This window comes from Strix uralensis, chromosome 10 (assembly GCF_047716275.1).
Source record: "Strix uralensis isolate ZFMK-TIS-50842 chromosome 10, bStrUra1, whole genome shotgun sequence".
Lineage (NCBI taxonomy): Eukaryota > Metazoa > Chordata > Aves > Strigiformes > Strigidae > Strix > Strix uralensis.
The window spans coordinates 20,209,043-20,235,672 of record NC_133981.1 but is presented as its reverse complement, the minus strand read 5'-3'; the positions used below and the strand labels follow the sequence as shown (position 1 = coordinate 20,235,672).

General features: G+C 58.2%; 1 protein-coding gene across 3 annotated transcripts; it reads left to right on the top strand.

Annotated features, from left to right (window-relative positions):
• Positions 1-855: 855 nt before the first annotated feature.
• Positions 856-26,630, top strand: LOC141947910 (semaphorin-3D-like). Of its 3 annotated transcripts, none has more exons than XM_074879608.1 (18): positions 856-898; positions 14,322-14,526; positions 19,466-19,626; positions 20,374-20,436; positions 20,693-20,812; positions 21,160-21,262; positions 21,737-21,865; positions 22,203-22,348; positions 22,589-22,703; positions 22,869-22,938; positions 23,291-23,435; positions 23,516-23,738; positions 23,859-23,947; positions 24,444-24,485; positions 24,762-24,919; positions 25,157-25,221; positions 25,473-25,603; positions 25,689-26,630. In XM_074879608.1, exons 2-18 carry the CDS (start codon positions 14,403-14,405, stop codon positions 26,103-26,105), a joined length of 2,301 nt encoding a protein of 766 aa, XP_074735709.1. In that variant the 5' UTR covers positions 856-898; positions 14,322-14,402; the 3' UTR covers positions 26,106-26,630. The 3 variants fall into 3 exon arrangements, with proteins under 3 accessions (XP_074735709.1, XP_074735710.1, XP_074735708.1); XM_074879609.1 differs by lacking the exon at positions 856-898 and adding an exon at positions 5,746-5,807; XM_074879607.1 differs by lacking the exon at positions 856-898 and having other exon boundaries at positions 14,012-14,526.

Below are 26,630 nucleotides of genomic sequence, written 5' to 3'. Positions count from 1 at the left end.
GTGCCTGCTCCAGCATGTTAATTTGGCTCAGGGGTGCGCTTCTGAAACCAATCCCCCAGCTTTTCCCACTTTACTACTCTTTGGATTGCATCCTGGAGCAGTTCTGGAGAGCTCAGGCCTGGGAGCGGGTCAGCTGGATTCCTTTCAGATGAAACCAAACCAAGCGTGCTCCAGGCATGCACCTCACGCTCCCTGGCCACTGATGGGCGTTCAGGCTACAGCATCAGCCCAGGGCTCATCTGGAGTGGAAAAAAAAATAATCCATTGTAAATGTATAGTACATAGGTCAAGTCCTTGGATGTATGGGTCTGCTCCTGCTGCACTGGGCTTGTGCACAGCCATCGGAGCCCAAATCCTCCCAGATTTCCCTTTCCATAACATTTTGCTCTTGAGTCGCTTGCAGACCAGAGCTTTCCTTTCTAAATCCCCGCCGCCAGGCAGCAGTGGGACGGTGCCTGTGTGCCTCCGGTCCCCATCCACCCCGCTGCAGTTTGGTTTCCCAATTTACTCGAAAAAAAATTTTAAAAAAGGACCGAGGCGCCTGATGGGCTGCTTTACTATCCCACCCCTATTAGGTGTGCCTTGAGCTGCAGGAATGAAATATTCGGGGGAAAAGCCGAACACTTTCCTATGACTTCATGCGAGCCCCCGGCCCGATAAACCCAGGTACCACTAGATGGCAATTGCTGCTCGCGGATCCGGCCGAGCACACCGGGAGCAGCGGGACGGGGGTTTGCCCGCAGCCTGGGCGGCTTTTTTATGAATGAAGGGGCAGCCCCCGGCTGCCACCCCCGGCTCCTCCTGCCGCCTGCAGCCTCCAGGTGCTTTGGGTTCGCTGGAGGCCTCTGGGCTGGCAGCAGAGTGGGCTCATCGCCGCTGAGATCCCGCAGGCTCCTTGGTGAGTAGCCGAGAGATGGTTTTAATTGTTCATTAGCTTGGGCTGGACTAGGCTGCCTTGTTTCTCTCCCCGGGAGAGCCGGCTGGGAGCAGCTCAGCCCGGGCGGCTGAACCAGGTCTGACCCGCTGTGAGCTTGTCTGCTTCTACCCTCTGCTTCGTCGCATTTTATATCTGTGTGTAGAGCAACTCATGAGTGACTTGTCTTTTCCCAGCTCCTACAGAGAGAGAGGAGCTCATCCTGCTGCTCAGTTTGCCGTAGCACACAATGAAATGTTTGTGGTAATAATCTTTTACGGTTATATCTATTAATGCCTTAACTTCGATTCTAGGAGGTTTTACTGCTATGGTAAAGCTCTCTGTCTCCAGAGGTGTTTTTTTTTTCTGGAGCTCCTTGACTTTGACGCTCTACTTTGCTGCGAAGGTTTAACAGCCCGAAACCTGATATTGGGTAGATTGTCACTAACGCCTAGCCCATGCTGAGGACTTTTCCACTGCTCAAAGACAGCTTTGTTGGATTCCCCCCACCCCCAAATAAAAATCCATCATTTGCCTCCAAGCGGTTGTGACAGCCTTGGTCTGAGGAGGAAAAACAGCCTCCCCGGTCCGTGGGGGGAATTGTCCCCTTCTCAGGCTGCATGAAATCTGTCGGGACAGGGAAAGGGTACTTCTTCACCCTTCCGCTCTGCAATGCCTCAGCCCTCAGAAACCTCAGGACGTACAATATAGGAGGCAGAAAAGAAACAGAGCCTGAGAAATGCTGGGTGCTCTCCAAAGGAGTCATTTAACTAACGATCTTCTGCTTAGAAGCATTGCAGATCCTGGGGATGGATGGCTGGGAGTGAGGAGCTTTACATGCCTCTGGGTGGATGTTTCAGTGTGACAGGGCTGTGATACTCAGGGTGAGGGTGGGAGGGAGAAGTCTAAATGTTTATTTATGTCTAGAAACAAATAACAAAGCACTTGACAAACTTAATTTAAGAGAAAGAGGGTTATTTCTTCCTATCCTTGAAATAAGACCACCCCTGGCATGAATTACAGCTCCTGAAAGTGTGTGGCAGCCCTACATGGCAGCCGGGGAACCTGGCCGAGGGATGCACTGTCCACTGGAAATCGTCAGGAGGCATTTCACAGGCAGGGAGTAGCCCCAAGCCTCAGGTTGCTGCCATGACTGCGTTTAGTTATGCAGATTATTGCCCATAAGGAACAACTGCATTAATCCGGCTGCTGAGCACTGGCATGAAATTTCTGCTAAACTGGAAACCAGCATTTTTTGATGCAGCCATGTGCCCAAGGGAAGAGAGGAAAGTGCTCCAGGAGAGATGGCCACAGAACTGCAGTTATCCCGCACACATGCCGGCCACGCGACCTGTGCACAAGCCGCAGGGAGCTTTCTCTTTGCCAAGTGGAGCGTGTCCCAGCTTTCCTCCGGCCAGGCCTCGCACAGCCTTCAAAGGGAGGGGGGTCTGGCAGCCCCGATGGGTCACTGACTTGACATGATGGGTTGCTGTAACGTATAGGTTTCTCCTGCAGAGTTAACGGTATTGAAAATGACAGACACACAAACACCCTTGTGATTTATGAGCCAGGGATGGGGAAGTCAATTGGAAAGCCAGGGCAGAGATATCAGCTCTATAAGAAATATGGGAAGAATTCATCCCTAATCTAATCTCACCGAATTCCACAAGGATGCAAGACATGCATCATTTGCTCTGCTTCCTTAGGTCGAGACTTAAACAGGCAACCCCCAAGGATGTAAGTCGTTCTCCCAAATACCAATGTGCTTGTGTGTGGAGGCCAGAGAGGGGGGTGCCACATCGGAGCCATCTCAGCTGGCGAGATAAGAGGTGATGCCAGGCTACAGGGCTGCCAAGCAGTGCTGAGCTCAAGCAGAGGGAGCGGGAGCCAAGCCCAGGGTCCTCGGCAGGACTGACTGCTAACGCTCTTTGCCAAACCAAGCCCTTGAGCCAGCAGGGCTGGCAGATGTTCTCACTGGTGAGGGTTTCTGGCTGCCTCACTCTCTGCTGTGCTCCTGTGACACCCTCTCAGGGGCTGTTTACAGCAAGGATGAAGATTTATTGTAAACCTTGGCTCCTGGACTCTTGGAGCTGCCTCTTCCTCCAAGTTTGGTCTATCCCCACTCCAACTGGGATTACAGCAAGAGGCGGCTTCGAGAGCACGGGGTAATTAGGTCTTTACAGGCGCTTGCTTATGCAGTTACAAACCCGGTGTTGAAAGCAAAGACACAGAGATCAGTCAGCTGAGTAACTCCCTGGCCCTGGGGGGCAGCTGGGAATGGCTTTTGGATGGGGAATGGGGGGACATACCTGGTCTCACCTACCCTCTTTGAGGACCCCTCCTCTGGGAGGGGGGTCTGCTCAGAGGCACCCACTCCACCCTGCTCAGGGTGGCAAGAAGCTCCTGCAGAGGACAAGCTGCAGTGGGAAAGAGGGTGAAAACCTGTTCTGAACTGGGTCTCCAGCTTTGGTCATCTCTGGTCTCTGTGAGCCACCCATCACCTCCTCACCTACTCCTGCTCACAGGAGACAGCTCTACCTTCTCTTGACTCTTTTTGCCTGGGAAAACTGAAGCACAGAGTGACAAAATGGCCGATGTAAGGTTGCAGAGCTGAGCTCACAGTGTAGGGGACCAAGTCATTCTGCCTCCCTAAAGACTAGATTATCCCAAACCCCATCCATAAAAAACCCAGCGTCTACTTGTAGCTAGATGCCAAGGAATGACAGTAATTTCATGGTACCTGGGAGGGAGAACTCCATATTCCTGGCAGAGATAAGCCTTTTTTATTCTCCGATGTGGGCACTGTAGGGCATTTGGTCTCTGCCATCTCCATGGTCAGTGACCCCACATACCCCCCGAACCAGCCCCGGCTCTGCTGTACCTGCAGGCATGCCACACGCGTGCTCTGGGCCGGCACAGCCCAGCTCTGCCAGCGGGATGGCATGACACGGAGCACAATTGTTGCCGACGTCACCCCCAGTTGACTTGGGAGCCTGCCCAGGATATGGTTTCCCTAAAACAATGCCTTTCACAGCACACGGCCGTATGGAGTTATTGTTCTTGTCTCGCACGCTGGCAAGCTGCCATTTATTGTGTGCGCGAACTACTCCGCTTCTCCCACCATCGAGTTCAGGTTTGTTTCCTTGTTTTCTAGGAGGATACCACTGATGTCAGCTAATTTGGCCTTAGCACTTTGTAGTGTGAAAAAAAAAAAAAAAGGCTTTCAGTTTCAATCTGTTCATTGTCTGCTGAGGGAAGAGCTGGTCTTCCCACGGTGTGTGCTCCCACACAGGCCAGTGGTGACAGCTCTGCCACTATGTGCTGGAGCTTCACACTCGTTCCTGCATGGTTGGTGGTAGAGTCAGGCTTAGTGCTGAGCTGGTCTGTGCTGTAGGAGGAATGAACTGCTGTTTGGAGGGAGATGGGACACTTGGGGTCAATCCCTACCCCACTGTGGTTCCCATTTGACCATGGGCAAGTCACCCTTAGTCCACCTGTGCTTCAGCTCCACACCAGAATGACAGCCATGGTGGACTTCCACAGCAGGATGCTGTGCAGATGAGTACATGGAGAACTGGGAGGCTTTCACATGAAATAGGGGTTGGCCAGGAACGATGTGTCCTGGGAGCAGCACCCTGAGCATGGTAGGCGGTGGTGGTTGCTTCTGAGCTGCACTGGCCAGCTGGGGATACTGGCACGGGGAGTCATGCTGTGAGGAGGTACCTCCACTTGTGACCATCCAGTGGGTTGGGTTATCTCTGGTTTGGCTAGCCAGTTAAATGCTTGCAACATTTCTTTGTTGGCAACACGGACAATGGGACTGAGCGCACCCTCAGCAAGTTCACCGACGCCGCCAAGCTGTGTGGTGTGGGCGACACACTGGAGGGCAGGGATGTGCCATCCAGAGGGACCTGGACAGGCTGGAGAGGTGGGACCATGTGAACCTCATGGAGTTCAACAAGGCCAAGTGCAAGGTTCTGCACATGGGTCAGGGTAATCCCAAGCACAAATACAGGCTGGGTGAGGAGTGGATTGAGAGCAGCCATGAGGAGGAGGACTTGGGGGTATTAGTGGATGGAAAACTGACCATGAGCCACCAGTGTGCACTTGCAGCCCAGAAAGCCAACCGTGTCCTGGGCTGCATCAAGAGAAGTGTGGCCAGCAGGGCGAGGGAGGGGATTGTCCCCCTCTACTCTGCTCTTGAGAGACCCCCCCAGCAGTGCTGTGTCCAGCTCTGGGGCCTCCAGCATAAGAAGGACATGGACCTGCTCGAGCGGGTCCAGAGGAGGCCACAAAGGTGATCAGGGGGCTGGAGCACCTCCCCTGTGAGGACAGGCTGAGAGAGTTGGGGGTGTTCAGCCTGGACAAGAGAAGGCTCCAGGGAGACCTTACAGAGGCCTCCCAGTACTTAAAGGGGCTACAGGAAAGGGGGGAGGGACTCTTTATCAGGGGGTGTAGGGATAGGACAAGGGGTAAGGGTTTTAAACTGAGAGAGAGTAGATTTAGATTAGATGTAAGGAAGAAATTCTTTACTGTGAGGGGAGTGAGACACTGGCACAGGTTGCCCAGAGCAGCTGTGGCTGCCCCCTCCCTGGAAGGGTTCAAGGCCAGGTTGGACGGGGCTTTGAGCAACCTGGGCTGGTGGAAGGTGTCCCTGCCCATGGCAGGGGGTGGGACTAGATGAGCTTTAAGGTCCCTTCCAACCCAAACCTGTCTATGGTTCTATGATGGTAACAAGGGGAGCTGTCTACCTTGGAGCATGCTGCTGCCAGCAGTCAACCTGATTCCCCTTGCACAAAAGCTACGGCGGCTGACCAGCAACTGACCTACCCCAACCCCTGACAGATGTGCCTTCATCTTCAGCTCAACCTGGAGCTGACCTGGTGTCTCCTGGGTAAGAATGAATGAGCAGCCAGCTGGGGTGAACAGCCTGGTGTCCATCCGCAGTGTCTCTGCTGTCACTGATCCTAGGAGAATTACCCTGTACAGAAGCTGCAGCCTTGCTCCAGACAACTCCCTTTGTCACAGCAGAGCTGTGGGGTGGGGACTGCGAGGCTGCTCAGCCACTCGGGAGCTCACCGCCAGGCAAAGCTGTGTCCCCTGGCTCCCCAAGCAGCATGCTGGAGCAAAGGGCAGCCCGTTGAGGAGGCTGCCAGAGCGTGGTGCTCTGCAGGGGTCCAAGGCTTGCAAGCCAGAGAGCTTACCCGGCAATCCAGGCTGTAATTAGCGAGGAGCCCAGCCAAGAGGCTCTGAGAAGAAGCAGATAACAGTCCAGGCACCCTCCATCCTCATTAAAATACTTTCTCCAGCAAAGCCCCCCACGCCTGTCCAGCCTGTTCCAATTAGCACAGCGAGCCAGGGAGAACAGAGAGCAGGGTTCCCGTTGATGAAAAGAAAACACTGCAGAGCTTTCAAGTGTTGGGGGAGGCAGGCAGCTCTGCCTGGGACAGCGAGAGGCCCTGGGAGTGTGACTGGCAGCTGTGTCACTGGCTGGCAAAAGTGAAGCGGATGAGCCGGGTCACTGAACTGCAGAGCAGGTGCTTCACAGCCAGCTCCTGCCTGGAATGGCCCTGGGATTATAGCTGGGGAAACACAGCAAAGCCAACAGCTCTCTGAGAGGTGCTGAGCATCCCTGCCCAATAGGTCTGGAGGTGGGAAGCAATAATCCCGCTGTGAATGAAGAAAATGTGCGTTACAAATTGTGCAGGTTTGTTGCAAAATGCCTTGGCAACTTCAGGTAGCAATAGGCTTTGGCTTGGGAGTGCTGGAAAAGACTGCAGCCTGCCTGTCCAGGGAGCAGGGATGCTTCTGTCCTCCCCAGGGCTGGTTGTCTCATGAGACACCCCTGGGGATGGAGCTGTCTCCGGCCCTTGGCTCTCTGCTGGGGTATAGGATGTTGGTATGTGCCCACCAGGACCCTGACCAAGCCCACCGCTTCTTTTCCAGTGGCCACCAAAGGACGGGCGGCCCATGACAGTAGGTGTCTGATGATGGCTGAGCCTGCCCAGGTTCGAGCTGGTGACCCTGAGCTGGCAAGCTCTGTATGAAAACCCTGGGTGTCACCCAGGCCCTCTCCCCAGCAGAGGCTTTTCAGCCAGCCTGGGGCAAGAAGTATTAGCAAACCTGTCCCGGGTTAGAGTCCACGCTGACTCCTGGCCTTGGAGCCCCTGCCAGGTTTTAGCACATGTGCGATTCACCCAGACTCAGCCTGGAAGGTCTGTGGCCCAAAAAAGCTCCTGAGCGGGGCAGAGCTCCCTGAGAGTCCCAAGGGCTGTATTGAATGTCGGGCCATGTGGTGCACAGGTGACAAGGGGGGTTTCAGCTGGTGGGCGGCATCATGATATAAATGGCTCTGAGGAATGAGGCACTGCCTCTGGGGACTCCTGAGGCTTTGGGGAGCTGGCTTGGCAGTAGAGTGGGCAACACAGAGCCTCTTCGTTACCTTACTTGGGTACTTTAACACAACATCAGAGTGTGGCAAGCCTCTTCCCAAAGATGAAAGAATTTTAAGCTTCTCAATTGCATTAGGAGCAGGTTGGGAGTTTAATATGTCAAGTCAACCCAGAGTTTAACACACCAAATTAATCTGGAGTTTAATACGCCAAGTCAATCCTGGCTGGGCTGAGATGAGCTGTATGGCTGCTGCCCAGCGTGAGACACACTTGCACCTCACTTGTCCCACCTCCCCGACCCTCTGCTTTGTCTGGGGAGAAGCCCAGCCTTTTTCCTCCAAATTTGCCTCTGTGTCACTGCCAGCTGGGGTCCTGGTGTGGTTTGCCCGCTCCGGGAGCCCTGGCCTGGGCAGCACCCTGCAGCCAGGGGTGCTGGGGCTAGGCAGCAGGACCTCAGCACTGCCCTGTGCTGGGGATGCAGGCATGAAAGCTGTGATCAGAGGTGGGCAAGTGGGGTGCTGGTATGGCAAGGACAGACCCAGAGGGCATGCAGAGTCCCAAGAAGTCCCTGCCTGCCTAGGACACTGGAAGCTGCCTGTACTCTGGCAGCATTTTAGGTGAGAGACTTGCAAGGTGCAATTGCGCTGCACCTCCATACAGTTTTCTCTGCACATTGGGCTTGCTAACTCCCTGGTGCTGCATGTCCTTGGGATGAATTAGAGACAGGAATGGTGGAGGTTACTCAACTGGCACTACCTGGATCCAGCAGCACATTCAGGAACACCAAAAAACCCTTCAGGAGCTGCTGCCTGAAAGCACGGGCCAACCCACCCATCACGGTGCCCATCACCATGCAGGGAGACAAGCCTGGGGACTGGGCCACCTTCCCAGCCTGACACCTGAGAGCCAAGCCAGAGTGGGCTTCACCTCTCTCAGTAGCAAGGGAAACGTAAGGGCCCCCTGAGAAAGGGATTAGCAGGATGTTAAGCGAAGCCAACTCCTTATCCCTTCATAAACAATTATTAAAATCCTGGCCAGCCTTGGGCTTGGTAATTCCCCATTTGCTTTCAAAGGATGCTTCTCAACTGGAGTGTGCCTTAAGCTACTGAAACTTCAGAGAGGCAAACACCATTAGAGGAGATGCTGTATTTGACCCTCCAAATGTAAAGGTTTACCCCTTGCTTAAAGATAAGGAGCTGAGCCTGGCTCCCACCTACCAAGGCCCCAGGCAGAGAGAAAATTCCTGTTTGCACAGGAGGGCAGAGACAACTGGGCTCTGCCAGGGCTGGGGCAGTGCTGACGTGCGGGTTCACAACCCAGGATGGACACAGCTTTGTGCAACAAGGGAGGAGGAAAACCAGCTGTGGAGCCTAAGGTCCATGTTTGTGCGGTGGCGCAGCTGGTGTGTGCTTAATGTGACATGCCAGGTCTCAGGGACCAGGAATGTTTGCCCATCAGCACAAGTAAGAAGTAAAAAAGGGAGCAAAGTGCTCGCGCTCTGAAGTGTCACCACAGTCAGTGAAGTCCCCCTGATACCACCCAGACCCTGCCCCATCACCATTATCAGCAGGTACCCGCCAGCGAGGAGCCCCGCTGCCTGGCAGGGGTGAGGTGCTGGCGTTGTAGAGCTGCGGTGTGCCAGCAGCAGCTGGGACTCATTCCTCCCCACTTGCCATGCTTGGCACGCTTTGGCAGCGGTGGTTGGCAAGGAAGGGTGATCTGGGGCTAATTGTGATTGCAGGCTTTAATCTCAGGAGGCGGGAGTGTAGGAGGCTGTCAGGAGATGTCCCGGTTGGAAGGGAGCCTGCTGGCCAGCCTTGCTGTGTGGTGGCAGAGAAACGCGGGCGAAGCTTGAACAACCTCAGCCTTGCTCCGCTATTGAAAGATTCCTCTTTTCAAACCCTTCGAAATCTGCTCCCCCTCAATCTCTGGGGCTCTGCATGGTCACGTGTGACCTGTGTTACTGAGGGGTTCATTGAAACCCTGCCATTTCACAGGGCACACCGTGACACCTCAGTGCCACTCAAGTTTTGGCACTGACTTTTGTGGTCCCAACTTGTGTCATGCTGCAGAAGCATCCCGAGTCTCTGTCCCCATCCCACATGCAGCTCAGCACCGCCTGCTTTCCCAGTGTCGGTCCTGCCCTGGCCAGGCAGCTCTGGGGGAAGGCAGGGAGGGACCCGAGAGCCCACCCCAGTGGCTTTGTCCTCCTGGTTGGAGAAAGACAGCAGCTGCCTCTTCCTGCAGCTGCTGGGGCATCCATCATCCTGCGCGGGATGGAGGGGAACAACCAAAGCCCTAGGCTGAGCAGAGAGGGTTTCTGTGCCTGTGAGGGCAGGAAGGGGGGCAGGCAGCGCTTTAGGAAGAGGGGCATCCACGGACAGGGGTGCACACCAAGGCACACGACCAACAGCTCCAGCTGTGCACGTTCCCTGCACTCGTGGCGCTGCATTCGCACCGCCCAGACCATGCGTTGTGCACCCAATTAACCTGCAGATGCGTATGTGCGGGACGGGCACCGGGGCTGAGCCATGGGAAGGCACGAGAGAGGAGGAGCCTCCCTGATGGCAGGGCATAGCTGTCCTGTCTGCTGGACTTCCTTGCCTGGCTTTGATCCTCAGTTTCTTTGCCTGGGTAAGACTCCTTTCTCCTGTCTCCCAAAAGTGGCAGAGGGGTACCTGCCCTCCCAGGCAGAGAGGGTCCCCTCCACGCTCAGGGCTTCTGCTGAGGGAGGCAGGACAGTCTCAAGAGTGTGGGGCTCAGGTCTGGGAGCCAGAGCTTGGCTGCTTGGGAGCCTCGGGCAGCATCAGCCCCATGGAGGGGGTCTCAGATCCCTGAAGCTCTCCTCTTTCACAGCGAGTTCTAGCCCAGTGTTTCCTTCCCCCTGCAGGGAGGGTCACTGCGGCTGAATGCTGACACCAGAGTGCAGCCCCTCTCCTCCCCCCAGCTCCTTTCGCTTGAGGTCCCCCAGCTGCTGGGGCCAGCACATCACCCCCTGCCCGTGGCCTGGCCAGCCCCACAGTGTAACTGAAGAAGGCACTAGGCTGCAAATGGCGTGTGGGGATTAGCTGGGACACAATCGGGGCCTGTGAAAGTGGTGGAGCACATGGCAGGCTGTGCTGGGCAGAGCCACAGCATGGGGGGCTGCTCTTAGTGATACAGGATCGCTGAAGAGATCAAGTTCAGCATGTTCTTCCCTCTTGGGAGATAATCCTTAGCCTGATAAATCCACTGCCAAGGCCCTTCCCCCTCTGAAATTTGGGCTGTTTTACACTATTCATGGCATCGCAGCAAATAGGCGTTGTCAGGAGGAAATTGGTGCTTTCACGGTTAAACAATTCCCTCCCATACCCACATGTCTCAAACAGGAGGGATTTGTCTTTTCCCTGTAATGCTCAGTTTCTGGCAAGACCTTCCAGGAGACTTTGTCTCCAAATGAAAAATTCACCACCATGCCATGAAACAGTGGCTCTATATGACAGCCCAGATCCTTAAACCTGTTGGAATTCTGCAGATGACTGGTGGAAAGGGAGGGAGGGGAGGACACAGGATGACCACTGGGACCAAGGCATCTGGTGGACTGCTGGCACAAAGTCAGCCCAGCACTGTGGTGTCACCACCCGTGCCACCTACACCAAAGCACTCCTGGTGACTGCCACCCCCCAAAACAGAGCTACAATCACCCATGTCCTCCCCTTCATGCCCCATGCTGCCCAGAGTATGAAATCTTAACCCCCAGTTGTCCCCTCGCCCAGCAGCCTGCCCTCATCAGCATTTCCCTCTCCAAACTGAGATAGAAATAGTTGCAGCTCCAGACAGTTGATTATTTAAAGCTGTCGGGAGTGTTTAATTTAACCCTGGATTCATCATCCGCAGCTTGTTTCCATCCACTAGACACCCGTGCTCCCCCTCTCAGTGTAAACTCTGCCTCTGCTGAGCTCTTCACCTCCAGGCAGCTTTGGGCAGAGGTTTACAGGCAGGGGACGTGACCCTGCTGCGTGATTCCCCCAGGGTCCCTGCTCCAACTGGCACAGCAAGGGATGTCCCTGCGCCAAGGACTGCAGGCACAGCTGGGTTGGGGGGGGGGCTGCTGCTGGGATTTTAGCTGTGCATCAGGAGATGGATGTGCCGAGTCCCTCAGCACTGCCTGGGCATGATGGAGAAGAGCCTGAAGTCTTGGTGAAAGAATGACATATAGGAGAAGCCTTTCTTACTGGAAGTTATCCTTCAACAGTTTGTTTCTTTCCTTGTCCACTACAAGCCCCTCCAGCACGATCCTCACCTCTTCTGTCCCTGCACCCAGCTCTGTCAGGGCTCTGGGTTCTTCTTGTGTGTGACTGCAGCTCCTGCCACCATCAAACCTGTCTTTGGCATCCGCAGGGTGAGGAGATGAAATTCTGGGAGCGTGCATGCCTGCCCCGGCCCCTGCTGCAGGCATGCGAAGCATCCCTAAAACTCACCCCATGGCCATGCATGAGCATGTCTGGAGGCAGGAGCGGTGCCCTGCCTGCCATCTGCAGAATTCTGACCCACCCTGGCATCCCCTGGAGCTCTGGGTCATAAAAAGTTCCTCCCAGAGCTGGTTTAGCCCAAACCTAAGCCTAGCACAGGCCCTGCTCCATTTAGAGAAAGCTGCAATTAGAGGCCAGCATTTTCCCATGTCCTCCAGCAACCAAAAGCACATTGGCAAAGAAAAAAAAAGAATCCCTGTCAAATGCTAGGCATGTCCTTGAGATGACTCCCAGGATGGTAGTGCTCGTTCAGGGCATGGCCACGCATCAGCAGGATGGGTCTGGGAGACTGCTGCAGGCAGCTGAGTGTGGGGAAGAGCTGAAATTGCTGAAGCATCCCCAGCACAGGAAAGCTGCTTGGCATCTCTGCCTTGTGGGAAGGTGGCTGTGGGGGAAGCAAAAGCAGTGCTGCTTGTTAACAGGACCCCAGGGTTGTTGGTGGGGTTCCTACCTGTGAACCCCTCCCTCTATAATCAGCGTGTCAAGCAATGAACAGTTTAAACCTAGCTAAACCCACCATGTTTGTGCAGTGCTTTTTTTCCTGAGGCAGTGGTTGGCCTGTTGAAAAGTCTGCCCAGAAAAAGGGTAGATGGGTTGAGAAAGCAGCCCCAAACCAAAGAGAGAGAGAAAACAGCACAATCTCCACCCTGAGGTCACATCCAGGTCTCCTGGAATGGTGGAAAGCTCCGGAGCACAGCAGGTTATGCTGGCCAGAGCGAGAGCAAGGCAGCAGCGAGGGCAGGGAATGGTCAGGAGAGGAGCTGTGCCAGGGGGCTGCACCCCAGCCTGGCCACGGGCTGCTGCCTGCTCCCTGTCTGCCAGGAGGGAGAGAAACCCCAACTCTGCAAGCCCGAAGCCTCCTCCCTAAGCAGAGCCAAGTGCTCCTTCTTGTGGAAGGCAGACACCAAGGCACTTGGGCAGGCTTGACTGTACCATCCCTCCTACAGCCTTTGCTGGGACGGCAGAAATCCCCTGCTCCTTGTGCCAAGAGCCCCTGGCCAGGAATGAGCCAAAAAGCTCATTTTAAATCTTTCAGCCATGGGTCTGGAAGAATTTATATGCAGCAAGAGGGGGAGTTAGTCAGAGCTGCCATTTAGGGACTGGGACATTTGTAAGCGGGGAAAAAGCATCTAAATTGCCTGAATTAATTGCTGAGAGCTGGCAGGCCAGCCCCACTCCCCGCAGGAGGTGTGGGAGCTGGCGGATGAGGCTGTGAAACCCTGTATGTCTCTGAGGGGGTGTAAATGTGAGAGAGTCCTTCCAGCCTGCAGCGTCCCAGGGCCAACGGATGCTGGTGGCCTTGCAGAGGTCTGCGGTGACCAGGCAATTTGCAGAGCTACTGGCCAGAGTGATGTATCATGTGCACACACAGCCACAGCTGATGCTGAAGGGATCACAAAAGTGGCATTTATGGACAGCGTTTCAAAACATTCATTCCCCCTTGAGTAAGAGGGACAAGATTTAACCCCAAGCTGCGATAAGATGAATATTAGGGACCCGTCCTCAGGCTCTGGACAAGCACTGGGGTCTGAGCAGGTATTTAGCAGAGTATGCCCAAGCTCTGAAAACCTGTTGGAGGGTGTACTACACCCCAAGCACTCCTTGCCTCTTCCCTCATGTCAGTCACCTCCAGGATGCTCAAATCCAAGCACTCCTGAGTACCACATGCTGTGGGCACACTGGCATCACACCGCACACCTCCCCTCAGCATGCTGTAATAGCTGGTCTTCAGAAGTCCCTGGACATGAAACACACCGGAGCTCCCAGGTGGCAGCTGGGCCAGCTGGTGAGCAGGTGTCCCAGCCACAGCTGCCTTTCCCAGTACCCAAACTGGTCCTGTGAGCACCAGCTGCTTTGCCAGCTCCCAAAGGTAGGGGGTGCAGGGTGTCCCAGCAGGCACCAGCATGGCTCATGCCGATGGAGATGTTCAGAAATCTTCCTCACCCTACCAGAACCATTGGTGACTGCTGAGGCTGCAAGGACAGTCCAGCCAGTAAGACACCGGCCACCTTGGGCCGTTCTTTCCCTCCCAGCCTGGCCAGTTCGGGTGGCGGGAGCTCCTCAAGACAAGCCTTGCCTCCCGCCAAGCCCGCGCTCCCTGGGGAGGGTGGGCCCGATCCCTGGCAGCCTGCAGGTGCTCTGCTCAGATAAACACTGACAAGACTCTTGCGGCGGGTGCTGCAGGGTCCCCAGCCTGTGCCCCGCCGTCCCGGCCCAGTACACCAAGCTCGCTGTGGCTGTGACCTCCCCCCACAGCAGACTACACAGCAGCCCCAGCTCATTTTGCAGCAGTGTGGGTGTGCAGGCGGCTGGCCACTTGCTCTTGGTGGCTCGTCTTCGCCAGGCAGCTGGCCTGACATATTCTGGGGGATGAGCTGCTTGCAGACCTGCCAGGCTGTCACTCGCTGTCCCTTGAACACCCTCCCAGCCAGTGGCCGGTGAGACAGGCGTCCCGACCCGCACACAGCCCTCTGCACTGCAACCTTCCCCCTTTTCTGCTTGCAGTTGGCAGTGGAGGTGGCATCTCGGCGCTGGACCATGGTGCTGTGAGGGCGAGCTGCCCGCTCCCCACTGCTGAGCTCCAGAATGCATGCTGCCCCTGGCCGCAGGCTGCCCCTCATCGTGCTCCTCCTCTGCCTCCTCCTGCAGCAGCTGGGCAGCAGCAAGGCATGGAAGCAGCACGCCCCGCGCCTTCGCCTCGCCTACAAAGGTAAGGGTGAAGTTCCTTGGGGTCTGCACCTTGCTTGGGAGGGCTGGGAGAGCATCCTGCAGGCAGGGAGTGAAGGGGGCAACCAGGACTCAGGGGAGGCAGGCAGTAGCCCCACAGTTGTGGCTGCAACATCATCACATGTTGGGTCCTCGAGATGTTTCACGGATGCAGCTCCAAGAACAGCCCCCGAGGATGCTGCACTGGCGCTGCTGGCATCAGAGAAGGCAGCTGAGCAGGGAATGTCCTGCCCTGGTCCAGCACAACACCGGCACCAGAAGGGATGTCTCCTTCTGCTCAGACTCACTCTGGGTATCTTATGGTGTGTCCTGGGCTAGAGCTGACCTGGGCAGTCCCCTCTCTTCACGCTCACAGAGCAGTGGGGACACTGAGCCTCTTCTCCTGCCTCTCACTAGCACAGTCCTGCCCCAGCTCAGCCCCTCTGCCTTTACCCCTCCTTTCCTGCTGAGGAGAGACTGATCCACTGTGCAGATCTGTTCCCTGCTGCACTTTACCCTTCCCCCCTGCATCTGTCTTGTCTGTTTAGATTATGAGCTCTTCAGGGGAGGCACAGTTTTCTCGTGTGCCTGATGCAAAGGGGGGCCTGCTTTTGGTGATCTGAAGGTGCAACAAGAGCAGACTGACAGGTAGCACAGTACACAGCCCAGCAGAGGAGTGCAAAAAGGGAGTCTGTAGGGAAAGGGTCTCTGCAGGGGAATGACCTGGGTGGTTAGAGCCTGCCACGGACCTGCAGCATGGACTGGGCCAATTTACTTGCTTTCAGCTTCGCCTGCATGAAAAAGAGCAAGTTGCTTTGAAGGACAGACAGCACAGCCCCAGAGGTGCCCTGGACGTGGAGTCAGCAGGGCTCAACCAGCCTTTCTCCACACCTGTCAGGTGGCAGTGCGTGGGGCCATCAAAGCTCTGGGGCCACCCTCTTGGCCTGCTCCATCACCCTGAGAAGCTGCTCTCCAGGCAGGGACAGCCAGCAAGGTGGAAGATGCCCCAGTTTGTGGCTGGAGAGGGCTGGACCTCCCAGGGATGCAGGATATCCCTGCAGGGAGATGACATTGCTGATAGCTCAGCTCGGAAACATGGTGCAGGGTCTTCCTTGCCTTGGAGCTGGAGGAGGCAGAGCAGGGCTGCCGGGGCAGCGGGGGTGCAGAGGGACTGCTGACTTCAAAGCCCCACAGTGTGCTGGGGCCAGACATGCCAAAAGCCCTCAAGTCTTGGGCAGAGGCAGCAGAGGAAGCTCCCAGCATCAGGAGGGCTCAAGGACAACGCTAACAATGGCAGGGGATGTGACTCATGGACAGCATGGGACAGGTTCAAGGACACAATGCCTTGAGAAGTTTAGGTTTAAAAGCCTCTAGAAAAAAAAATAAAAGGAGGCCTTTGAGAGTCTGTCTACAGGATCAACCTTGCCCTCAGATCCCAGCATGGGGGTGGCAGGCAGAGCCCTTGGCGGGGTGGGGGGAGAAGATGCAAGCAGGCTTGCAAGAAGGAAATGACAGCACCGAAGGCTGGGAGAGCAAAGGAAGGATGGGGCACAGGGCACAGGGCCAAGAACAACGGCAGCGGCTCCCACCCTGCTGAGGAGGTGAGGAGAAGGTTTATAATAGCTCTCCAGCAATCATGGCCATGCAAGGGGCAGCCTCTGGGTAAGCTGGGTCAGGCTGGGTCAGCCCTGACGCTGCCCAGGGCTGAGCCTCTGTTTTCTGAGGCCGTACAGCAGTGCAGCTATGCACCAAAACCACAGGACGCCTCCCAGCTCCTCTTACTGTAATAATCCAGGGCAGGCACAGCTAGGAGTTGGCAAATGGGTCTTCTGCCAGCCTCTGATCTGCAGCCAGCCCAGCCGGGCAGGACCCAGAAGCCATCACCATGCAGCAAGTGCTCAGGAGTGCAGGAGGCTGGTGGGTCTCTGGTTATCAGCACCAAAAGCTGCACTGGCACGTCTCTTATCAGCCAACAGCAGTGAGGGGCTGGAGCCTGATTTAACGCCAAGCTTCCCCTGGGCTTCAGGGATCTTCTCCATGGTCTGATGGGCTGGGGGAAGGGGAGAGGACAGCTCTCCGGCACAGCCGGGCTGTGACCCCAGGAAGCCCAGGGTCGCCTTGCACTGAGGATGCTGTAGCTAAGGGGCAGGCAGAGATGATGGATGGGACAAGGCAGTTACAGTGGTCCCAACAATAAAGAAAAACACCGTGGCCTTGGGAGATAGTGAACACAAAGGAGAGGATGTTTCTCCGGGCTCACCCATCAGTTTAGCCACAGCACAGCTGCTGCAGAGACTGCCTGGTTCCCTGCCCCGAGGGTCAGGGTTGGGATCAAATGCCTTGTGTGTGTGTAGCTGGACTGGGGGCAAGAAGAGGCTGGTGTATGCGCAGCAGCTTCCTGTGCACAGGGTCTGGATCCACAGCACTTGCCGTGTGCTGGGTGAGGGAGCAGAACCGTGCCACAGAGACCGTCAGGCTCAGACCCTCATGGTCATTAACCCTGCCAGAAGTCTCATGGTGCAAGTGCAGGGCAGTGAGTCCTTCCTGGGTCCTCCTACATACTATCACAGCAGCAGGGAGGGCTCCTCCATCATCCTGCCTGACCTTGTCCTTGGATGGAGCTGGGTCAGGTCAGAGGGTGACCAGCAGGTGACATTCCCGGGGACCAGCCTTGTCCCCACTCCACTTAATTACACCCATGTACCAGATCAGCCTTTAACCTTCCCTCCCACCCCAACCTGAGTCCCCAGTACCCTGCCTGACATTTCGCCCTGGGTCAAGCAGCTGCCAGGAGCATTGGCAGGCACAGGAGGGAGGGCAATGCATCTCACTGGGGACCCAGCAGTGACAATGACCTGCAGGCAGGCACAGGAATTCAGCTGTTAATCCCATTCAGCTGGTGGGAAATGGCTTGGAAATCTGCTCCCCTGTATCCACAGCATCCAGAGGGGAGCCCTTGGACACCTGAGGGTAGCGAGGAGTGAAGTGGGCTGTGCACCATTTTTGTGGGAGCAGGAGGAGGGCCAGGAGCTCCCTGACATGGCTGGGAGCCTGGCAGAGGTGAATTTGTGTCCTGCAGTAACTGGAGCATTGACCCCGGAGGAAGGGGAGAAGGAAACGCTAGCTGGGAGCAATCCTGGCTGCAGCAGTGTGGATCCGGGCAGGGGCCCCTGCCTGCTGTCTGGGGCCCAGCAGGTCCTTCCCCCCGCAGGGACAAACGACGTCAGTAGCGTTTCCAGCTTGCAAGCACTGGCCCCGCTTCCCCTCTGCCCTGGAAACAGGGTGGAAGGAAGAGAGACGCAACCTCCTGGGTCAGTGGGTCCCCTTTGAACGGAGCTGTGCCCGTGCCCACGTACACGCCACCTGCGCCTGGGCCGCACGTCCGCCCATGCTCCCAGTCACCGCTTCCCCCTGAGAGCTTCCCTCCCTCAGTTCCTGACATGTAGCCTCAATCCGCATGATTCTGGGTAATTTCTCAGCCTGGGTCTTACAGATCACCCCAGGTTTCCAGCTGCACTCCACCTCCCTCCAGTCTCCATCCAGCAGCAGCCCATTTCCATCTCCCCTTCCCATGGCCCTATTTTTGCACCTTTCCCTGCACAGCACCAAAACCAAGAGCAGCCGTGCCAGCGTTGCCAGCCTTCAGCCTCTCCCTAGCTGGATCCCACCACTTCTGAAGTGGAAAGTGATATGATTTCTGGAAGCTCTAAGGCCCACCTTGGTGCCTGTCTCCCCTGCCTCAATCCCTGGGAGTCAGTGCTCACTGGGATGGCAGCTGCTGCCATGCTGGGGATGCTCGCCCCGGCAGCCAGCCCAAAACCTGGCGCTGCACATCACGGACTGATGCGGGCCTCGGGGATGTTGTTTCAGGAGTGGTTAACCAAGACACAAGAGCTTATTGTCCCTCTCGCACACCCACACGTCTGCAACTGTGCCGGAGGGGCCATGCTAGCCACCCCCAGACTTCTGCACAGGAGGAGCTACAGCCTGAGGAGCAGAGCCTTTCCCACTGCCCTGTCTCCACTCCCCACGGAGCATGCTGGGTCTGTGGCACACTTTCCCCCTCAGCAAGGTGGCTCTTCCCTCCAGTAGTGCCGAAGGGATGCTCTTGAAAGCCCTTTTCCTGAGTCACTCTAATGCTGGGTTTAGGCTGTGTCTCAGGATATAGTGGGGGAAATGTAGGGTGGTGGATGCAGGGTCAGAGTGGCACCCAGGACACAGCTGGGGACTTCCCTTACAAGCTCCTTAGGCCAGGGACAGGCCATCCATCTGTCTGTCTGTCCCAGTGCACCCATCTGCCTGCCTGTCCCTGTGCATGGGGTAAAGCCCAGCAGCCAACAGACACTTCACAGACTGAAAGGCTTGCTGGGGGCAGAGGAGATGTCCAGACTGGGCTGTGGCATCTGTGTTTCCATACAGCATAACCTTGAAGGAATGCTTTGCCCCAGCAAATAGCCAAAACCTTTTTTATGTAAACTCTTTTGATCTGAAGCCCAGGGAAAACATGATGGGAGTTACAGTGAGCAAGTCCCCTCTGTTGTCAGCCTTGTCCTCATGACTTCGGGGTGCAGTGGCTTTGGGGCTCCAGGAGCTCCTCTGAAAGGCAGGCTGGAAGCTGAGCAACCTGGGCTCCTCAGGCTGGACCACTGTCCTGCCCCACAGCCTGCAAACCAGCCCAGCCCAGAGCAAGGTCAGGACAGTTTTCCTCTTTGTAGGGGTGATTCACTGTTTCCTCCAGGTAGTCTCATGAGTGGAGGCTTCATGATGAGCTTTGGGACACCGAGGATGGTGTTTTTCTGCTAAGGCAATGGCAGGAAAGTTGCGTTCCCTTGGGGAAGGTGGGGTAGCCAGAGCTGTCATGGAGAGGGGGAGCACGGGGCCTCTGGCTGCTTGTTGTGCGACTCATGGATGAGTTTCTCATTCTCCCACCTTGTGCTCCTCAGATCTGCTGAAATCCAACAGCTCTCGCCTGTTGCTGGCCTCAGGGGATGGCCTGGATTTCCAAGCCCTCTTGGTGGATGAAGACAGGGCCTGGCTGATGGTGGGAGCAAAAAACCACATCTTCCTGCTCCACCTGGACCATCCCAGCAGAGAGCCTGAGAAGGTCAGTGCTGGGAGGAGGGTGTGAGTGCGACCCTGGCCAGGCTGGTCTCTTCCTCCCTGGGAGCCGCTCCTCGTTCCAGTGCCGGGGCGTGGAGGTGGATGTGCTCCAAGCTGGGCTGCTCTAATGTCACCAGGGACACATTTACACCAGGATGTCTCAATCAGTGGGGTCAACCCATCCCTGGCGCTGTTGAGCCCCTCTGGGACAGGCCAACGCCAGGGAGGAACAGAGCGTCTTGGCCAGGAGAGGAGACCTGGGTGGATGTGGGGCGCGAGTGGAAGGGCAGTGCCCAGAGCCCTGCTATCATACCTAGTCCCTGCTGCTGCTGCAAGAGCTACAACAACTCCAGCAGTGAGTCCTCTAATGTCATCCCAAGACATCCTGCTGGCAGGGTGTGCAGCTCAAGCCCAACAAAAGGAAAGCACATTAAGGCACTGCAGCCTGGCGTTCCCATGGGCCGGGATCCAGGAGAGCCTGCCCACCGACTGGGCGTGCCGTGGCCCACCCAGGCTCTGTCCCCACGCCAGATTCACTCTCAGCCTATTTGGCAGGCTGCCCGCTGAGCTTGGCCAGGCCCTTGGGGACCCAAGGGGGTGTCAGACCCATTGCAGAGCAGCTCCATGTCCTCACCATGTGCGTGGCAGCAGCTTTTGCCAGACCCCGTTCCAACTGGTGCCCGTGGAAGCCAGCAGACCCAGGCCAGTGAAGGAAAGCAGGGGCTGCATTGGTGGGGTCTCTGTGTTGCAGATTTTCTGGCCAGCCTCCAGGGAGCAGGTTGAGCATTGCCAGCTGGCAGGGAAGAACGTGGAGGTAAGCAGGGCTGGCAGCCCCCGGCTCACGGCTTTTTGTGGTTTGCCATGGATATTAAACACCCACATCACCCCAAAAGGGAGTGTGGGGTCTGCCTGAGATGAGGGTGTTGAGCCAGCTGGAGTTAAGCTCAGCTTACTGGCAGCTGAGGGAGGATCTGGCTGGGCTCCTGCATCCTGAGTAGACATGCCACGAGGCTGGGCACGAATGCCCAGACCTGGGCTTAGACCACTAACAAACATCTCCCCTTGAGCAGACGGAGTGTGCCAACTTCATCCGCCTCCTCCAGCCCTTCAACAGGACCCACGTGTTCGCCTGTGGGACTGGGTCCTACCAGCCCGTCTGTGCCTTCATCCAGCTGGGAGCCAGGGGGAAGGTGAGGGACACCCTGACCAGCCACGTCCCCATTGCAGAAGGTGGCAAGAGACCCCCAGCATGTCCCCATCCTCTTCCCCAGCGAGTGGCGGGGAGAGGGAGCCCCATAGCCTGGGAAGCCTGGCCAGCACGGCACAGTCGCCTGCATGGCCTTGGTGCATGTGATGAGAAGCAGTTCTGGCTTGGCAGTGCCAGGGTGCCCTGTGGGAACAGGACCCAGTCCTGGCAGCTCCCTTGAGGGACCCACCTGTTGCAGAGCCAAGCACATCAGCTTCCTTCCCACTCTTCACATGTCCAGCTTGTTTCCAGCCTTCCCCTGGGCTGACATCTCCCCTTTGGCTGTGACAGGGTCCTGGGGCTCCCCCCATGCGGTTGGTGACCCACTCCTTGGAATCGGGGCGAGGACGGTGCCCATACAGCCCTCATGAACCCTTCACGGGACTCCTTGTTGGTAAGAGGGAGCGGGGAGCAGAGGTGATGCTGGAAGGTGGGAGCACTGGGAATGGTCTGTGCTGGGAGGCACTGGCAGCAGTGCCTGCACCCTGCTCTGCTGTGCATGGCTGCGGTCCTGGGCTGGTGCCTGAGTGGGTGCGAGTGAGAGAAGCCATCCTGCAGAGCCCAGTCCTGCCCTGGCTCACTCCAACCTCGCAGTTCCTGCACAGAATTGTGAATGCAGGGTGTAGATTGAGCAGCCCGCACATGGGGGTGTGAGGTGTCACCAGCCTGCCCACCTCATACCGGTGCTGTGGAAGGTCTAGGTGGGTTGGGGACTAGAAGCCGTGCTGGGTCACAGGTCTGGGGGAGACTCCCAGCCAGGTTGTGCCACCTCCACTCTCCCTGAGCCTCTGAGGACACAGGGGAGTCCTGCCAGGGTACCTCCAGCAGTGGCACCCCCAACCCACGCATGTTCCCTCTGACCCTGCAGATGGGGAGCTGTATTCAGGGACCTCCAGTGACTTCATGGGCAGCAGTGCTGCCTTCTTCCGGACCTGGGTCCATGGGGCCGAGCAGAGCTACATCCGGACAGAGCAGAACCAGGACCACTGGCTACACGGTAGGACTGGGGGGACCTGTGGGGCGTGGGGGGTTCTCCTGACTGCTGGGGAGAGGCTGGGGCCAGCACTGGGGCCAGAGCTCAGCAGTCTAGCCCCCTTCTCCTCTCCGGGGGTGGGGGGGAAGCACTGATGAAGCCTCTGGTGGGACCCATGTGCCAGCACACACTCTGCAGCCTGAGCACCAGGAACGGGGCTCTGTCTTCCCGGTAGCAGGGTCTCCATGGGGCACCCTGCATACCCTCAGCGTCTCACGCTGCTCCCAAGGGCTTCCAAGGGCAGTACATCAGGGTCAGATCAGGGCACAGTGCCACGTTGTGCTGCTCCTTGCCCCTGCAGAACCTGCATTCATCGGCGCCTACGCCATCCCTGATACCTACAACCCTCACGATGACAAGGTCTACATCTTCTTCCGTGAGACAGCCATGGAAGCTGGGCAGTGGGAGAGGCGGCACATCCACGCCAGGGTGGCCCGGGTCTGCAAGGTCAGTCACCAAAGACCAACATGCCGTGGCCAGGTGTCCCACCAGGCGGGCTTTTACCTCCTCTGGGCCAAGGGGCACCCCAAGCAGGGGCCAGCAGCAGGATGTGAGGGTGTCACCACACACCTACCACAGAGCAGAGGACTCGGGGCTGGGGGTGTTCTGCTGTGGGGATGGAGGAGCGTGTGGTGGGGAGGGAGGCTCGGAGAGCCTGGACTAAGCCTGGCTCTTGGTGCCTGCCAGAACGACGTAGGAGGAAAGCGCAGCCTCATCAACCGCTGGAGCACGTTCCTCAAGGCCCGCCTGGTGTGCTCCATCCCTGGGCCCCAGGGCACCGAGACCCACTTTGACCAGCTCGGTGAGTGCACAGCCCGCTCTGCAGCCGGGATCGGCACTGCTCCGCCCCGGCTGCTCCTCCCAGTATGCCCCAGGGAGGTGGGCACAACATCGAGGATGCCCACCTGCATCCCCCAGCCTGGCGCTCCAGCTCCTGGGTGCCTCACCTCCACCCCTCTCTCTGCAGAGGATGTTTTCCTTCTGCGCACCAGGGATCCCCAGAACCCACTTGTCTTTGGCCTCTTCACAGTCTCCAGGTGAGCAGGGCTCTGGCTGGCCCCTGCGTGGGGTAGTCCAGCAGTCCAGCCCCACCAGCCCCTCACCAGGGCTGCCCCATGGGGAGAAGGGCAGGACCAGCACCCAGCTGGCAGAGGAAGGGCCGCTGCCTGTTTCACTGCTTTCCCTGCTGCTGGTTCACCAGCCCATCTGCCAAACCACCAGCTCTCTCATGGGCACAGCCAGCGGTCCCCTAGGCTGGACTGGCTGTGCCAAAGGGATTCCTGTCACCCCCTGGGTGCCGTGCGTGACTCCCAGGCTGGGTGCGGGTGTGCATGTGCCTGTCCCTGGCGGAGCAGCAGGGACACTGACAGCCCCGCGCTCCCCCCGCAGCGGTGTCTTCAGTGGTTCTGCTGTCTGTGTCTACTCCATGGCTGCTGTGAGAGCTGCCTTCAGCGGCCCCTTTGCACACAAAGAGGGATTCGACTACCGCTGGGTGGAATACAAGGGCCGTGTCCCCTATCCCCGTCCCGGCACGGTAAGGGGCTGGGGAGCAGGGTAGGGGGGAGCGGGACGGGCTGGCCTGGCCCTAAAGCAGCCCCCCATGTTGCCACGCAGTGCCCCAGCGAGACGTACGACCCCCTCCTGCAGTCCACCAAGGACTTCCCTGATGAGGTGATCAGCTTCATGCGCACCCACCAGCTGATGTGGGAGCCTGTGTACCCGCAGGGCCGCCAGCCCGTCCTGGTGAGGGTCAATGTACCTTACCGGCTGCGGCGGCTGCTGGTGCACAGGCTGGAGATGGAGAGCCGGCACTATGACGTGCTCTTCCTCGGCACAGGTGGGAACTCACCCCAGCTCTGGGGACGCTGTCACCACAGGGCAGCCTGCATGGCACAAGGGCCCTGCCGGCTTGGGTGGCTCCCAGCCCTGACAGCTCCTTCTCCCACTGCATTCACAGATGAAGGCAAAGTCCTGAAGGTGGGGCTGGCTGGTGGGGTGAGCCATGGCACCGAGGTGATCAGCCTGGAGGAGATCAGCGTCACTAAGGTACAAGAGGCCAGGGCTGGACCACGGAGGCTTGGACCACACGGCCTCCCCTCGCTCTGTGGCATCCTCCCTGCAAGCTCCTGCAGCAAGTCACTGGCCTCTATCGGGGAGGTCCCTCACCTCACTGCTGGTGGCTCCCGCCCGTCCTGACTGGCAGGAGATGCCGATAGCATGGAGGGGAGCCAGGGAAACCAGAGCCAAGTCATCTCCCAGCTCCCTGTCCAGTCCCTAGCAGGAATGGGGGTGGCACACCAGAGCCCAAAATAAAATGGGTGGTCTGAGCCCAGGTTTGAGAGCACAGCTGCCAGGCGGGGCTGCCCCGGGCTGCTCACACTGAGGAGGGCCGGCCCAGGCTGGAGCATGGAGCAGGTGGAGCTGGGACCAGGGACCTGGGCCAGGCCCCAGCACCCTGCCACCCCGGGGCCCAGCCCCACTGGCAGGCTGGAGCACCCAGGAGGGACCAACATGGCTGCAGCACTCTCTCCTTCCTTTCCAGATGCCTTCTCCCATCCTGGACATGAAATTATCACCAAAGAGGGTAAGTCCTCCCTCCTGCTTCCTCCCAAAGCAGCCAAGGGACAGGGCACAGAGGCCAGCTGGCCCCAGCCCCTCTGTGTGGGTCCCTTGGCCCCAGGGCTTGCACATTTAGGGAATGGGCTCCCACCGGGTCAGTCGGGGGGTGGCAGGCTCTGCCCTGCTCTCCGGCTGTCTCCCAGTGCCCCCACCCCAGCACGGGGCAGGCAGCTCTGTTCCCCCGCTAGCCCTGGTCTCCAGCCGTGGGTACTGACTGCTGTTGTTCCACTTGCCTGAGCAGCAGGAGCTGTTTGTGAGCAGCACCCACGGGCTGCTCCAGCTCTCCCTGTACCGCTGTGAACTCTACGGCAAAACCTGCACCGACTGCTGCCTGGCCAGGGACCCCTACTGCACCTGGGACGGCAAGAACTGTGCCCCTCACCTGCTCACTGAGAAGAGGTGAGCGTCTGCCTGGGCCAGCCCTGCTGTCCCCCCTCAAAGGGATGGTGTTTGGAGCAGTGGAGGGCAAGTTGGTGGCACTGGAGGCTTTACCTGTCAGCCCAGACCCCTACTGTCACCCTGCCAGCCAGTGCCCCAGCCATCCCTGGTCCCCCCCTCTCCCTGGCTGCTCTGCCACAGGGGGGTCCCACAGCCCGGGGCAGATGCCACCCCCCAGCCCTGTCTGCTCTCCCACAGGCGTGCCCGCTGCCAGGACACGCTAAAGTCTGACCCGCTCAGCCAGTGCCAGGACACCGCAGAGGGTGAGTGCCAGCCCTGGCCTCTCCGAGGAGCCCCAGTGCAGGCAGTCAGCTCTGCCCAGGGGCCAGCAATGCCCAGGAGGGCGGGCAGCATGATGCTGGGAAACCAGTGCCCACCAGCTGCACCAGCACCATCCACCGTAGACCCTGTGCAGCCCACCATGTGCTGGATGCTCCGTGCTGCACTCCCTCCCCACCTGTCACAGTTCCCATGCAGGGTACTCACCCCTTCCCCTCTCCTGCCACCCCCACAGGGACTGCTGCTGTGGAGAAGCTGGTTTTTGGGGTGGAGAAGAATTCAACCTTCCTCGAGTGCCTGGCACGCTCCCCACAGACGACTGTCCGGTGGCTGGTGCGGCACAGTGAGGAGACAGGCCTGAGCGAGGTACAGGGGACAGGACAGCAGGGACGAGGTGCAGGGCTGGTTCGGTCCCTGGAGACTGACCCACGGTGCTCTGCCTTTGCCCCAGGTCAGGAACAACGGCCACTTCTCGGTGCTGGAGCAAGGGCTGCTGATCCGCCAGCTGGCAAGGGAGGACATGGGCACCTACGAGTGCCAGGCGGTGGAGCGCTCCTTCTCCCGGCCCCTCACCCGATACAGCCTCCGCGTCATCAGGCATGAGGCCATGGAGGTGCCACCTTACAAGCGGAGCAAGGGGGCTGAGCTAGGAGGGACCCACCAGAGCCCCCGGCCCCGGATTGACCTGCATCCGGGCTACAAGGGCTTCCCGCGGGCCCTGGGGGCACCGGGCACCAGCCTGGATATCTACTGCAACGCCCTGCGGCACCAGGAAAGGCAGCGGCAGAAAGCCTGGCACCAGAAGTGGCAGCACCCCTCCCCAGACAGCAAGAACGGGCGGGTGCGGAGGCACCCCCAGCCCCTGTGAGGGGCAGAGGGAGCCAGGCCACCCCCAGCTCCCTTCTGGTCTCTCCAGGGCCCTTCTTGCACATGGGCATCAGCTCCGAGACACCTCTCAGCTTCCCGTGCAGAAACGCCTCGCTGTGACTACCTCAAACCCTGCCAGTCCCCGCTGCCTCTCCACGTGCCCCGCGGGGCACGCCAGGACCAGGGCATGCAGCCCGCACCGGGTCTCCGAGACTCAAAGCTATTTACGCCCTGCAGACTATTTATTCTCCTTGTTTTCCCCTGGCCCTTAATGACAATTGTTATCAGCAGCAATAATAAGCAGAGGACAGAGAAGGGAAACAGCCAGCTCTCACAAATGGTTCCCTGACACCCGGCAGCATCCAGCCCTGCCACGGACATCCATGCCCCCAGGGTCCCTCCCCTCTGGAGGCAGCGGGCCCCTCGCTGCACCCCGGCCAGCAGCACGGTGCCCCAGCAGGGGGCTCCCCTGGGTGGCTGCGGAGGCACCAGCAGAGCCCAAATGCTGCTGGAGGCAGCGGGACAC